The sequence below is a fragment of the Trematomus bernacchii genome, unplaced genomic scaffold (genome assembly GCF_902827165.1).
Source record: "Trematomus bernacchii unplaced genomic scaffold, fTreBer1.1, whole genome shotgun sequence".
NCBI lineage: Eukaryota > Metazoa > Chordata > Actinopteri > Perciformes > Nototheniidae > Trematomus > Trematomus bernacchii.
In genome coordinates, this window is record NW_022987727.1 from 2,564,003 (window position 1) to 2,578,625 (window position 14,623).

A 14,623-nucleotide genomic window follows, 5' to 3' on the forward strand; every position below is an offset into this window, starting at 1 on the left:
CTCGTGTCTTGGACAGGGCAGTGATATCATAAACCTGTTAATGTACGCATTCAAACACTTTTTCTTTTACCAGCTGTATTCACCTTGCAGGTGCAGCTATGTGGCTTTTATCCTGGATAAAGTGTTTAAGTCATGGATGTTTAAAGTTTAACTTCTTCATATTTGACTAATATTAAAGTTCACTTTTCATTCAGGAAGTATGACGCTGCGCTGTCAGTACGCTTCTCCGTGTTTGAGATTGGTCGAATGCTCCAAATACCACCCCTTTCATGTGAACGCGCACCTAACTAGATAGGACACGGCGGCTTGAGCGATCCACTTGATATCCAGCGTCGTAGTACAGTTTAGCGCCAGCGGGTATGTTTTGGCTTGGGCCAACCGGCTAACTCCAACATATCCAGGTTAGGTTGAACCAGCTTCGTAGTACAGGCCTCAGGTTGAGAATCAATAATCAGGTTGTAGTGATCACTTATTAATACACTGGGTTACATAATTCAATCAAGGAACTACAGGTTGGGGGTATTGTTCCGCACGGACACAAATGTTGACTGTACCTCCTGTGTACTTACTGCGTGCCCTCCCTTTCGCTTTCTCTTCTCTTCCCGGGCTGCGACCGACAACATGTGGTTTTCTGCTGCTCATTAAAGCACCACTTTGTACCTTCAATGCACCGCTTCCGACTCCTATCTCTCGGCACTACAGGTTCTAATTTATTCTTGCAAGAAGGAGCAGAGTTAAATCACATACAAAGGATATGGTTTAACTCACACACATGGGGTATGTTACTCAACGGAGCAGCAAAAAACATCAGGCTTATATAGTCCAAAACACGGAGATAGATAACAACAAAGTCAGCCGCGGGTGTCGGAAAGTCGGGTCATCTGCGATGGGTCTACTGTGACATCTTCTGGACTTATAATAAGTGAGATATGTAGGAGACAACAAGTATGTGCCTGTCTCCTCATAAAGATCAACAACCTGAAATGCCTTGCCTCCTCCTATCATAAAGAGGCAGCTGCAAGGTCGTAAACAGTTCAGAATCACACATGATATCAGTGCATTAAAACAAACCCAAAGAGGAGACAACAGTATTTTCTCCAACACATCTCCTCAGTATATATTGATCAAACATGGGAGGGTTTGTTAGTTTGGACTGGATTGTGTATAAATGTCAGGCTTCTTTCCTAAAGCTTACAGGACCCTAATGTTTTCAGTTTCCCATGGCTTTTCATAGACCTATTAGTAAGCTGTCACCTAATAACAAAAACGTAAACGTTTATTTACTTGTTTTTTTAATTTTTGTTGGAGTCAAACACAAGTAGGCTACAGATCACACGTGGTTGTTAAACCGAACAATATAAATGAGCTGAAAAGGAACAAATTATGCAAAAAATTAAAGCAAAAAATGCAGGTAGAGCTTTACATCTAATCTAGATTCATCGCTGAAGCATTTCAGTTGAAGGCTTTTTCAAAAGCATTAACCGTATTAACCGTAAATATTGTTGTAAACAAATCACACCATTAAACATCTGTCTTTGGGAAATATATGTTGGAACCTTACTTCTCTAAAAGACTCTGAGGAGAGAAGTGTTGCCCATGGCTTCTATTTAATTACATAGTCCATATTTTCTGTTATGGTTGCTGTTTTGTCCTTTGGAAATAAGGACTTTAAGAGCTCATTTAGTTTGTACTTTATAGGTTGTTCAGCAAGTGCCCATATTGACTACATTTGTAGAGTTGCAATTAACAAACTGGGCAGTAGAAACATTCTTTTTGGTTTAATGGGTGTAGGGCAGGGGTGTCAAACTCAAGGCCCGGGGGCCAAATCCAGCCCGCAACTTCATTTTATGTGGCCCCACAAGAGCTTGCAAAGAATATAATATGTTTATTATACGGTTACATGCTACTTTACAGAAGCACGTTGCCCATAAACGACATGTCCCACAATGCATCTCAAATTTGACTTTTTCTCAGAATTTGACTTTTTTTGTCCAAATATGCCTTTTTTCTTAGAATTAGCCTTTTTCTCATAATATTATTGAATAATTCAAAATGTCACTTCTCTTTTTCAAAATGTCACAATCAATGTTTTTCCAGAATGTGGCTTTTCTTTTAAAATCATATTGTGACATTCTTACTGAAGAGACTTGCAATTATTTGCTCTAGACTTCTGCTTTCAGACATAGTTAATAATGAAGTTATATTAATTAATGATATAGTCTTAAAGTTACAACCGGCCCTTTGAGTGCAACCATAATGCTGATGTGGCCCGTGATGAAATTGAGTTTGACACCCCTGGTGTAGGGTGTCAGTTACCTTTCAGAGAAGCAAGCCAACTACTGTCTTTACATCTGTCTTTTTTCCCACTTACAGAGCAAAATGCACAAATAAATGATCTGTTACTGTGACACTACAAAAAAAAAAAAAAACATTATTGACATTTTCCAGCAAGTACCACAGATTTTGTTTTAAATAAAATACATTCAACAGCATCGAGTTAACTCTAGAGCGGAGTTTCAAGGGGGGTAAGACAACCGGATAACAATTATGATCAGCAAAATTAGATATCCATTCAAAAGTCTGTGTTCTAGACACAGTTACAGATAAGATTGTACACCTTACACTTACTCCAATAGATTTTTAGTGCAAATTAACCTTGAACATACTGGTTAAAAAGAAGCCAATACATCAATGATTATGGATCACTTGAATTCATGAATGTGGACACAGATTATTTAGATCTATCATCTATCTCTGTGATGAAGGGCCAAATAACCATACAAGGAAACCATAACCACTTATTAAACAGTTAAGGTAATTACAGCTTATCAGATAGGGCTGTGGGTGTGTGTCTTATAGTAAAGAACCACTGCAAGTCACAGTAACTATGGCAAAAAACACCATGATACTTTCAGTGCATTTAGTTGAGGTTCACACTATATATGGAGGTGTATGTCTGTTAGAACTTCTCTGTCTGTACCATGAGTCGTAATCTGTTCACACAATCCGTTAAACAGTAAGTGCTTCAGTAATAAACAAAGTGTAACATATAAAAATGTAATTTTTGGCAGTCTTTACGTGAGAATAAATGATGAACTCACATTATGGCAGCAAAAAGACCAACAATATGGTTTATTGACTGGTCTCACATTTGAACCTGTTCTTGAAGTAGAAGACTTCCTGATGAATTTTACGGTCATTACTGGAAGGTGAATAGCGGAATTTATCATAGGTCTTTTGTGATTCTGTTTTACTCCAGGGTAGCTGGATCTTTGATGCGTGGTTGACAATGACGTCACTACACGAGCCAATGTGGAGGGAGCCCAGGCCGTCGATGAAAAACTCTGCAGTGCCAAAAGAAAATGTTGTTTTCAAAAATCCTTTGTTTCTTTAACATTGCTGCATTCTGAAGTAACTGAACAGTGTTGTACTGCATAGCGAAAATAGCCAAATAAACTGCTATGTTAATACATTTGATAGAGAACGTTACTGATAGACTCACCCAGATGACCTTGCCGTGCCAGGCGGGGGTTAAAGCCCACCTGCTGCACCTTGTCTGTCCTCCCCATGAAGAAGTTGATGACGGCATCTGCTACCACACAGTTGGGAAATCCTTCTATGACATGGTGGTAGCCTTTTCTGATATGTAAACAGTCGCCCTCCTCTCCGCCCTCTTCCACTGAAATGGTGTGACGGTATGTAGCAGTGTAGCCTGTCGCCTCCCTAACTGATCCAGCCACCTAATCATACAAAAATGTTGAGATCATTTATCAAAACGTTAAATAAGAATGTATAGATAGACACAATAAGGTCAAACATGCACAATAAGATTATTAAAAAAAACTTGATACAAGGTCTAAAGTTATTTTACATTATTAAGATATTATCTGCTCCATAGTTTCTCTTGGAATAAAACCACATTTTACATGTAAGAGCTTGTCTATGCAGAGTTGTGAACAATTCTGTGCAGACAGGGTGAAGTGAGATAAGGTGTCAGGGCTGAATAACTGTGATAAATGTGTCATACACATTCTAATGTCTCACCAGATCCAGAGTGGTCTTTTCTAAGATGTCCACCATCTGCTCCAGCTTGGTGTTTGTGGTGAAGAAGAAGTCGTCATCCACCCAGAGCACATACTTGGTGGTCACTTGAGACACTGCAAGGTTTCTGCCTGCAAACCAGCCCTGTACACAGTAAATCAAGTCCGATCAGCATATCAACCCTGCTCTGCTGATTAATCACAATGATAATTCGTAGACACATAGCAACCATTTTCTACCTTTCCAAATGGCATGATGTAATGGTCAATGTGAGGCCCGGTCACTGGCTGAGGGTGTTCATTATCATCTGCTATCACTATGGTGACGGTGGGATAATATTTGCGTATGCTGTCAATAAGCTCTTTTAATTTGTCATAGCGTAGAAAGGTCTTGGTGGCGATGGTTACGAGAGCACTAATATTGTATTCTGAGTAGAAACAAGAAAAAAAGTTTAAAAATAACACTCTGAAGTGCCTTTTATACATTGTGCTTCTAATCAAATTGTTAATAATATAACTGCTAACAAACCTTTTTGATATCCAGTGTTGTAAAGTGTAGGTATAGTTCCATGTCCAACTTTAATCGTGAAAAATGACTGGTGACCATCAGTGGCAAAATGAACTGCAGAACAAATATTGACAAAGAGATAAAGCAGAGCATATTTATATTTATAAAAACATTACCACTGAGCAGTAGGAAGAAAGGTTGAATAACTAAAGATTACATTTGTATTTTTTACATGGTAATTTACCTGTATCTGCTGTCTTGGGATGGAAAACAGTGTTTGTGTATGTGACGAACTGCAGCTGCCTGTTCAGAGCAGGGAGATGAGAACTAGACAGTATCATGTGCTTTTCTCCCTCTCCTTTAACAGAGACCTCGTTCACTGTGGCAGCGACATCAAAAACTCCCAGTGTAGCTGTCAAATATACCTGTTACACCAATTGCATGGTTTTGGGGAATAGAATAAACACAATTTTTTTAACATTTAGACCAAAAACCGATGCTCTATCAGCCATGGTGAAAAAATAAATGAAGCAATTACCCTATGGTTTGATCCTTTTTCTTCTTTAAGACCCAGACCTAAGGAAAAAACAACAACAATAACTACAGGGGATATCAGACGGGATGATGGTGAAGCGTTTAACTCAAACACTTAAATAATAAATAAAAGCACCAAAATGAAAGGAAACAACATAATGTTCAAACTATGATATCATGTGCAGTGTCAATCTGGATATGCTGTTACCAGGAATGATGATGGTTTTGAGGGGGCGCACCTCCACGCCCTGTGTAGGATACTGGAGAGGACTGTTGGCTTCAGCTACAACAAGAACATCTGCGGGAGTGAAGGACCTGTACAAACAGAACATATTAGAGAAGTACCTGCATTGCTTCAACACTGTCAAACTGTCAAAGAAAAATCCAGTCCTATTTATTTACCTAATAATAATAATAATAATAATAATAATAATAATAATAATAATGGGTTTCATTTGTAACGCACTTCATATTTGAAGTCAAATCCCGAAGTGCTACAAGCACTAAAGCAATAAATAAATAAAAGGTCTAGGAAAAGGCTCTATTGAATAGATGGGTTTTGAGGCCTTTTTACGGAGCTTGGTCCTGGGGCGTTTGAGGAGGTTGGATTTGCTGGAACGGGAGGTACCTAATGTATGCCAGTAATCACACACTTAATTTGACCACACTTTGCACAAAGAGAAACCATGTTTGGAACATTATTCTATTTGTTTGGATGTACTACATCAAAATCTCATACGTTGAAGTGCTGAAATCCAGTGGCCTTTCAGAAGTGCGTTTTGCAATATTGGAGAGTAAGGGTGTGGCATTACCCTTTTGTTAGGGCTAAAGAAAGGTAGAAAGACAAGATAAACCAGAAAAGGCTTTCAGGATTAAGTTACTATGTCTTCATTAAACAAGCCCCATGCATTAAAACACATTCATCTGAAAAAAGAGAAGAGATCATTTACGCCAGATTTAGACACACACATTATAGTCATCAAACACTTTGCTGTCTTTGTAGTCTTCTGCTTTAACAGAGCAACGTGATGTTTTATATTGAGTCACTCTTTTAAGTGATACTCATACACAACCGGTAAGCGCTGCACCGCCTTATTTCATGTGAATGTAGCCTGATTTATCTACCCAGCTATCTGAAATTTGGAAATCTAATTGAAAGCTGAGAGTAACTGGGTTACTTAAGTGCATTCATGATCCTCATATATTTTTGTAAAAACCTAATGATTACACCTTGTGGGTCAATTGGGCTATCCTTATCTTGAAAAAGTAAAGTCGTTATTATCTTTTTAATAGAAAAATGTATATACTATAGCTGTCTAACATGTAAAGTAATAGGAGTACACAAGGATGTGTTCACTGGCAGTCCGACAGTAGGTGTTATCATGTAAAGTTTACCTCTTTTGGAACCTGCTGTACTCCATAGCCCTGAAACGCTTCACACCCTCGGGGTCAGGATGGGATGCTAAGAACGCCACATCAAACTTGTGGGCCCTAACGCTTGGGAACAGCAGATTGGAAAACGGCAGGCGAAAGCTCTCTTTATCGGCCAGACACATACATGTATTCTGAGCCAAATTACTGTAAAAACAAAAGGGAAGTTAGATGTTAGGAAAAAAGGAGATTTCAACAGCAGAATGAACACATGCTGACTAATAACTCACCCTGCCACATCTTCCTTTATAGTGTAGGCAATGTCATGATAGCCACCAATGGTGTCTCGAGTTTTCTCTTCGATTAGTTTCTTCAGAAGACCCCCCTGTCTTGGCCGTATGTCAACTGCTGAGCCGGTCCCAGGGCTCCAAGCATGAAACAGGGCTAGCAGGAGTCCAACGAGCAAAATCAGCACCAGACACTTCTTAAAGGTGGCACGCATCTAGATGGAAGATTAAAGAAAATGCCAAAAATTACAAATGTAGGCCACACAGGGTAAGGAAAACAAAAGCGTCAGTTAAGAGGCGGATGTCCTGTGTTTTACACGGGAATACATGTCTGTATCTAAGCGCCTCGATGACTTTGAGGTGTGAAGATGGGCGGTGTGGCGCAGTGCGCTGTGCAACGATTATCAGATCAAGGGGGTGAAAGCCGCCTCCGCTGCGTCTGTAAAGCCGTTGTGTCCTTGGGCAAGACACTTCACCTGAACTTGCTCCTGTGGGTATTGTCCACAGTAGACCATTACATGCATGGGCGTCGCAGCCATTATATGAGGGTGGGACAAGTCCCCCCCACTTTTTCAAATGATTAGTTTAGACCCCCCCACTTTTACTATGCGGAAAGTCCGTGAATCGGTCTATCCACTCGCCGCACTTTGTAGAGCGCCGTGTCAGTGCTTCACTATCAAATGAAATCCATTCCACTTGCTTATTGAGAGAATGCCCAAATCAATGAAACTCCGTACCATGTTTTCACTGCTACTTTGTACGAAGGCAGATTCTCACATAGCGCGCGCATGTTCAAGGAGTGTTGTCATAGTTGGACAGCTCAGAGGCCTCATTTATAAAGGGATATACGCTCAAAAAATGGCGTACGCCAGTCTCTACGCAATGTTTGCGATTTATAAAATACTAACTTGACGGGAAAATGTGCGGTCCTCCACGCAAACTCAAACCCATGCGTACGCACTAAGCACACAAACGGGAGAGACGAGAAACTGCGACACCGTTGGCAGAAGAAAGAATGGAGAGAAATATGTGGAAATAATACCATAAATAAAATGTTACCTCTCATTTATCAAATATGAAGAATTCATTTTCAAACATTGATTAAAGCCAATCTTAAAATGATTAAAGAAACGCCTGTTTGCGACTCCTCAGTGCACACAAAAACATAACTTGGAGAAATAAATAAATACGGATATGCTATTTAAAACCACCTCGAATATGTTGTGTTAATCTTATGAAATGTTTTCTCATAAATGATGCGGTAAGCAGGAGGAGAGAATTACGTCTAAACTGACGCCGTTTTGCATTTCTATAGGTTGTAGATACGAGCATGGTTTTATATACTATCACGTTTAATCGTGTTTTATGCCGTTTGCCAAGACTTGATAAGTCGCTCGTAAAACACAGGAGGTATGGAAACTAAGAACACCATATGTGGTAAATTGTACAGCTAATATAACACAACACATTAGTTGTATTTCCTTTAACAGGTGGATTATGGATATATAGTTGCTGATCGACAGCTGGAACACAAACCACCAAATACAACAAAAATAATTCAGATCCAGTCGTCATGACTCCACTCCGGAGGGATTCCCCGATATTACAGTTTCTCATCAAGGGGGTGTCTCCTGTCCCCGGGACAAACACACTGCCTGAGGAAGGTTATGTGTATTTTTTTTGTCATTAACTTTTTTCGGACCACTTATTTATTTATTTTGGTGACGATCCGACCTCCATGCTGCTACTCTGGTTCAAACTGCATCCACCAAACAATATGATTTATCTCCACCTCCCCACAATAACCTAAATCTGACACGGTGTGAGATGTCTTTTTTTAGCTGTTCTATCGTAATTTCCTGCGATCTTCTTCATGCAGTCAGTCAAAATGAATGAATGAATGGGCGTTTCTTTGACTATGTATAGGCAAATATGGGCGTTACGAGTCGATTGTGATATATAAAGGGAAACAGTGCCGTAGCACTTCCCTCGCCGGTACGCAATGTTTTGTGAATCGGAAAATGGCGGAAAATGTATGTACCTATTTTTGTGCTTTGTACTACGTAAGCAAACTTCCTACGTCAATCCTACGCAAGGCGTTATAAATGAGGCCCCAGATCTGTTGTATGAAGCGATGCCGGTAGCGGAGGTAAGGCACACACACCAAATGATCAGGAAAAGGTTAATACAGCGAAAATCAAAGCTGACGATCTCTTGGTTTGATATGTTTTCTCCCCCAGACAACATGGAAATAAGAACATTTTTTTCAAAGAAGAGGAAAGTAAGTCATCAGCTGGTAGCAGTTAATCAGTTAATAGTGATGGCGGTGTCTCACTTCTGGAGAGGAGTTTCGTCTTTATGTCATGATAGAGAGATACAAATACTGAATAGTTTAGAAAAGGCATCGAAATGCCAGGTTACTAGTAGTTATCATGTAAACAGGGAACATGAATAACCCGATCTCTCTGTGCTCATGTAAACACCATATCCCCAATATGATCATAACCGGGATAATACTCAAAAACGGCTTACTGATGTCCATGTAGAGACGCAGTCAGTGTGTTTTACTGGAGCCTCAGTTCGATAAGAGATTATTTTCTGAGTTCTTTAACTTAGGTACTCTCTCTCAAAATGGTAATGTGCATTATGTTTTAATTATACTTCTTATCATTCAGAAGCTTTTTGTGTGTGTTTATGTTTTACTGAGTTAGGCTATTTCCATCCCAGTATTCAGTTAACTATTTATTTTCTGTGCACATTACATAGCATATTCTACCTACTGCTTGGGACTTTGAGTCTTCAAAATGTCCAATGTCACAGACTGGGAATTACTTTAGAGTCAGTTGTATTTACATTCAGTATGACTTGTTATGATTCAATGTGAAAGAGTATACTGCTCAATAAATAATTATCACTTCACCACCTCTCTTGACATCTAGGCACTTGAGTCAGAGGCAGAATACAGGGACAGTGGAGAGAGGTCCATTGCTGAGGTGAGTGATGAAAGGGAAATGACAGTTGAGAGTAAATTGTGATGTGGACTCTCATCCCAGGATTTTAAGGAAATCAGTGGGGATATTGAACAGGAAACATTTCAGTCAAGGGGCATCATATGACCAATATAGACAGAAGAGCAACATTTATTTGAACATTTAAGTCAATGCTACCATTCCTAGGTGAACTTAACATCCGTATGGAGTCAGATCAGTCTCAATATTAATAAATGCTCACAGAAGGATTCACAAATGTATTTTGCGATTTATATATAAATGACTCTCCACAACAATATCTCTCAATGCACTCACAAATATTTATTGTTGTATATAAATGTACAAAAAATGGGCATTTAAACTGCTTTTTATTAATTCAAAGACAGCTCTGAATTAATAATCAAATATGTTTCCTTTCTTTACTACTGGATGAAATTACAAAATGTACCCATCATTTTCCTCATGCTAGTATAGCCACATAAAAGTATCAAACCACCTGTTAAAATGCACCAGAATACAGGAAATCTATATTTTTTTTCGCCCCCACACCCCCCGTTAAAAATGTTCCCCCCACATTCAGGATGCTTCCTACGCCCATGATTACATGTATGTATTTGTATGTGTAATGTGTATTTGTAAAGCGTCATAAAGAGTAAATAAAGTAAATAAAGAGTCATTGATAAAGCGCTATAATAAATATAAGGATTATTATTATTATTATTATTATTATTATTATTATTGATTGTTTTTTTATTTGACAGGAGCCTCAATTTTCCGGCTTTAAAAGCTGGCCAAAAATGTATATAAAATCATTAAACTTGCTGAGACTACGGGCTTGTTTAAAGCTAGCTGGATTGTGTTGTACAATAGTAGACCTTACTGTAAACACCACTAGACTATAACATTTAAAATTATGAATATTAACTTCATTTCTGTTGTCGTGTCTAAAACTGTAAACTGAACTTAAACTTGTAACCACATTTGCACTAAAGAGCTGCTCTACTTTGCACAGGAAACTGTAAAGCCACAGAAAGGAAGTTTCACTGAGGTCTAACTGTTGCTATGACCAAACTGGTTTGTGCGCTTCCGTTCAACCTCACTTCCTCCCTTCCGTTTAACCGTTTAACCGTTTTGTCCGGCAGTGGCTCAGTCAGTAGGGGCTTGGACTGGGAGCCGTAGGGTCGCTGGTCCAAGTCCCCGACCAGACCTAAATATGGAGTGTGGACTTCTACTTGGAGAGGTCCCAGTTCACCTCCTGCCCTGCCGTGGTGCCCTTGAGCAAGGCACCGGACACCCCCCTTCCCCCCACACTCCCATTGCTCCCCGGGCGCTGTACAATAGCTGCCCACTGCTCCTAGTACTAGACTCCTGGTACTAGGATGGGTTAAAAGCAGAGGCCAAATTTCACTGTGTGTGCTGTGTGCTCTGCATGTGTGACCATTAAAGAGGGTTTCATCCCTCCCTATTCTATTCTAACCACCATGATTTCCAGAGCCTTCAGCCGCTCTGCACCCCGCCTCTGGAACTCCCTCCCACCTGACATCCGCAATACTGACTCTCTCCCCATTTTCAAATCACGCCTCAAAACATATCTCTTCACACTCGCATATCCACCCTGATCATTACCCATCACACATCCTGTTTTTATTTATTTGGTTATTTGATTGATTGATTTATACACTGCATTGTCTTGTTTATGTTTCTTATGCTGGTGTTATCTATTGTGTATCTTGTTTTTTATGTATTTGTACGGCGACCTTGAGAGCCTTGAAAGGCGCCTATATAAAATAAATGAATTATTATTATTATTATTATTATTATTATTATTAAACAGCAACATCTCTTCCGCTCTGTCCTCTTTTCAGTTTAACCTCTGCTCAGTTCCCTCGTGTTTTTTGCTAGCACTTAAACTGTGTTATAAAATAGCTGAATATGAATATAGTTGTTCTGCTATACATATCGTTATTCTCTTTACAGATGACACAATCACAATGACATAGTAATTGAATTCTGATTTCATGAATACTACATGTTAACCAGCAGGCAGCAAGCTGCTGTGCTGCTGTGATAAAATCCTGGTTTTATCATTTGACAAATTCAAAAAATAAGCTAGATAAGGAAAACACTTACAATACTTAACTACGAAACAGACACTAACCCTTGCTCGGCTGACTTATGTCATTGTCTTGAAAAAGCTCAGCTTTCCCAGTACACACTAAAACTTTATGCTGACAATTGATCTACTGTGGAGGCAACTATGGAACTAAAGAAGGCAGCTCCAGGCAGTAGTGAGGCTGAAACTGAGAGGAAACAAAGTGTGTTGACATCTTTGAATGTGGACGCACATTGGGGCTCATCCTCCTCGAGGGCCAAGGTGCACTCTCTCGCAAAATGGAGCGCTCCAAGCTATTATCAAGAAGATGATCTATTGTCTGGGTGAGGAACAGTCTCACAGCGAATTTGGTCAGAGGACAGCACCAGAGAGTCAGATTGTAGAGGCCGACACTCTCTGAGGAGATTTCACTCTGCAATGTTCTGTTGATTTACGTCATGGTAAAAGGTTTTATCCTAACAGATGTGCAGAAGGTTCTTTGAATCACAGTATTTGCCTGTTAGGCTCAGTGCTTCAACCTTGTTTTTCAAACGAAGGGTGTTTTTTGAGGCTTTACCCTTGCCAGTTATTTTAGAGTATGTTTCCGAAGTGACTGTTGCCATATTGCTGCTCTTAAAGATTGGGCATGGTCTGATAGCTAGCAGCACAGGTGGGAGCACAAGTACTCAGATCTTGTACTTAAGTACAAGTAAAAATACCAAAGTGTAAGAATACTCTGTTACAAGTAAAAGTCATGTTTTCAAAATTTGACTCAGGTAAAAGTACAAAAGTATTCACATCTAAATATACTTAAAGTACCAAAAGCAAACATACTCATTATGCAGATCAGCCCATTTCAGAATAATATATATAATATGTTTTGATTATAATTATTGATGTATTCATATGTTTGTCAAGCTGGTTGAGCTGGAACTAACTTCAATTACTGCGGGGTAGCATTTGAATTTAATCCAGGTGTATCTAAAGTATTTCTTAAGTGTAGATCATATTGTTTATCATTTATTTATATCTGCAAAGTAACTAAATATACTACATAAATGTAAAAGTAAAATATTGACCTCTGAATTGTAGTGGAGTACAAGTACCTCAAAATTGTACTTAAGTACAGTACTTTAGAAAATGTACTTAGTTACTTATCACCACTGGCTAGAAATTCTGACTGCTTTGCTGTTTCACTACTGTATGCTTCACAATTGTTCACTATGTCAACAATTGTCATGATAAAAGTATTATCAAAGTTAGGCCACTGGGTCTGGATTCTATTGAGCTGAAACCTCCATTTGACATCACAGTTGGCGATCACATTAAATACTTCACAAATGAAAAACATGCTGGGATGCTATTTTAAAAGGAACGTGTTTTTATAGTTGCTTTGTTGTAACAACAAAAGTGAACTTGCTGATGCAGGTGTAATTGTCATGCACAGGCTGCACCCATGCAAAACATAATTCCCTCTCAATGCAATGGTTTGCTGCAGAGAGCACACAAAAAAGAAAAAGAAAAAAATACAAATAAAGTATAACCATAAAACTGTAGAAAGTGTAGCCTATCTTTATGATCACATGAGACATATTTAATGTATTTTATGGTTTTGACTGATTAGAAGCAGAAGTCTGAATAAGGTTTTATTTTATTAGTTTAAATATTCTGTCATTAAAACAAGTTATCACATGTATTGTGACAGCATAAACTAAAATATAATCTAGTATACGGAATTGAACCCTGCAGCAAACATCTAAAGAGTAACGCTTATTAGTTCTCCAGGCTGAATACAATATCTCACAGGGTTTGTTTGTCGTGTTCATTCAGAATATTTTTCAAAACAGGTTTGGCAACTACACAACTGAATTCATGGCTGTGTTAATGTATTACTTTGTTCCCCAATTTCATGTGTCTGTCTGTGAACATAGTAAACACTTTAGCCTAACAAGAAAAAATAACATGTCTAACTAGTTCTTAAAGTCCTTGTCTAACTTTCTGTATACATTCATTCAACCCCACACTTAAATGTATTATTTAAAACATATTATTCTAAAAAACAATTATCAAGAACATTAGGAAACAGGCAATAAAAACCGTATCTCAATGCAATATGATAAGCAGGCCCAACATTTATTGTTTACATCCAAGTAGACGAAAGAACATGAAGAATATAAATTAACATACTTCTTACTGTTGTCGTTTCTGTAGAATCCTTCCTGGACACCTGTGTTAAAATGTGACAAACTGTGTCAGCGATCTTTCCTGTGTGTCGGAAGAAATGCGTGTTTTTTTAGAGTTGTGGACTTTGGTCGCTGCTTCGATCCGAGCCACTCCTTTAGAAGGCGCGCACAAGTCAATCCTATCAGCGTCACCACAAAGCGATTAAGCGAACCAGGTTTTCCGTTTCCTCATTACTTTTTGAGTTGCACTTATTGGGCCTCCATGGCTTTCAAACCAGGACGCATGTTGGCATGTGATGCTGCTTCAGCATTACGCACAAACAGGTTTCACACTGCAGTGCTAGATGATACTATTTGATTAGGGAAATAAGGCTTCACTTCCGGCCGGGTCAAAAATTGAAAAACTAGGAATCTTTATCTGTAATGTCAAGTCAAGTCAAGTCAAGTTACTATGAGGGCAGATTCACATAAAGTGCTTTTTTTCATTTAAATTATACATCTTGTCGTAGTTAATTTTCAAATTCAACATTTTTAAACACATTTACTCTGTATTTGTAATAGGCAAGAAGGAGTATGTAACATCAATATTTAAATAGGTAATTTAAGTGTTTCGTGTAA

General features: G+C 38.7%; 1 protein-coding gene across 2 annotated transcripts; it reads right to left on the reverse strand.

The window, feature by feature from the left end:
- Window positions 1-2,198: 2,198 nt before the first annotated feature.
- Window positions 2,199-14,284, reverse strand: b4galnt1a (beta-1,4-N-acetyl-galactosaminyl transferase 1a). 2 transcript variants are annotated; one of them, XM_034145108.1, is made up of 11 exons: window positions 14,017-14,284; window positions 6,744-6,955; window positions 6,478-6,660; window positions 5,291-5,397; window positions 5,087-5,124; window positions 4,793-4,973; window positions 4,570-4,662; window positions 4,281-4,468; window positions 4,045-4,185; window positions 3,503-3,740; window positions 2,199-3,344 (listed from the first exon to the last, which is right to left on the reverse strand). In XM_034145108.1, the coding sequence occupies exons 2-11, from the start codon at window positions 6,953-6,955 to the stop codon at window positions 3,133-3,135; spliced, it is 1,593 nt and encodes a 530-aa protein (XP_034000999.1). In that variant the 5' UTR covers window positions 14,017-14,284; the 3' UTR covers window positions 2,199-3,132. The 2 variants fall into 2 exon arrangements, with proteins under 2 accessions (XP_034000999.1, XP_034000998.1); XM_034145107.1 differs by having other exon boundaries at window positions 2,200-3,344; window positions 14,010-14,282.
- Window positions 14,285-14,623: the final 339 nt, after the last annotated feature.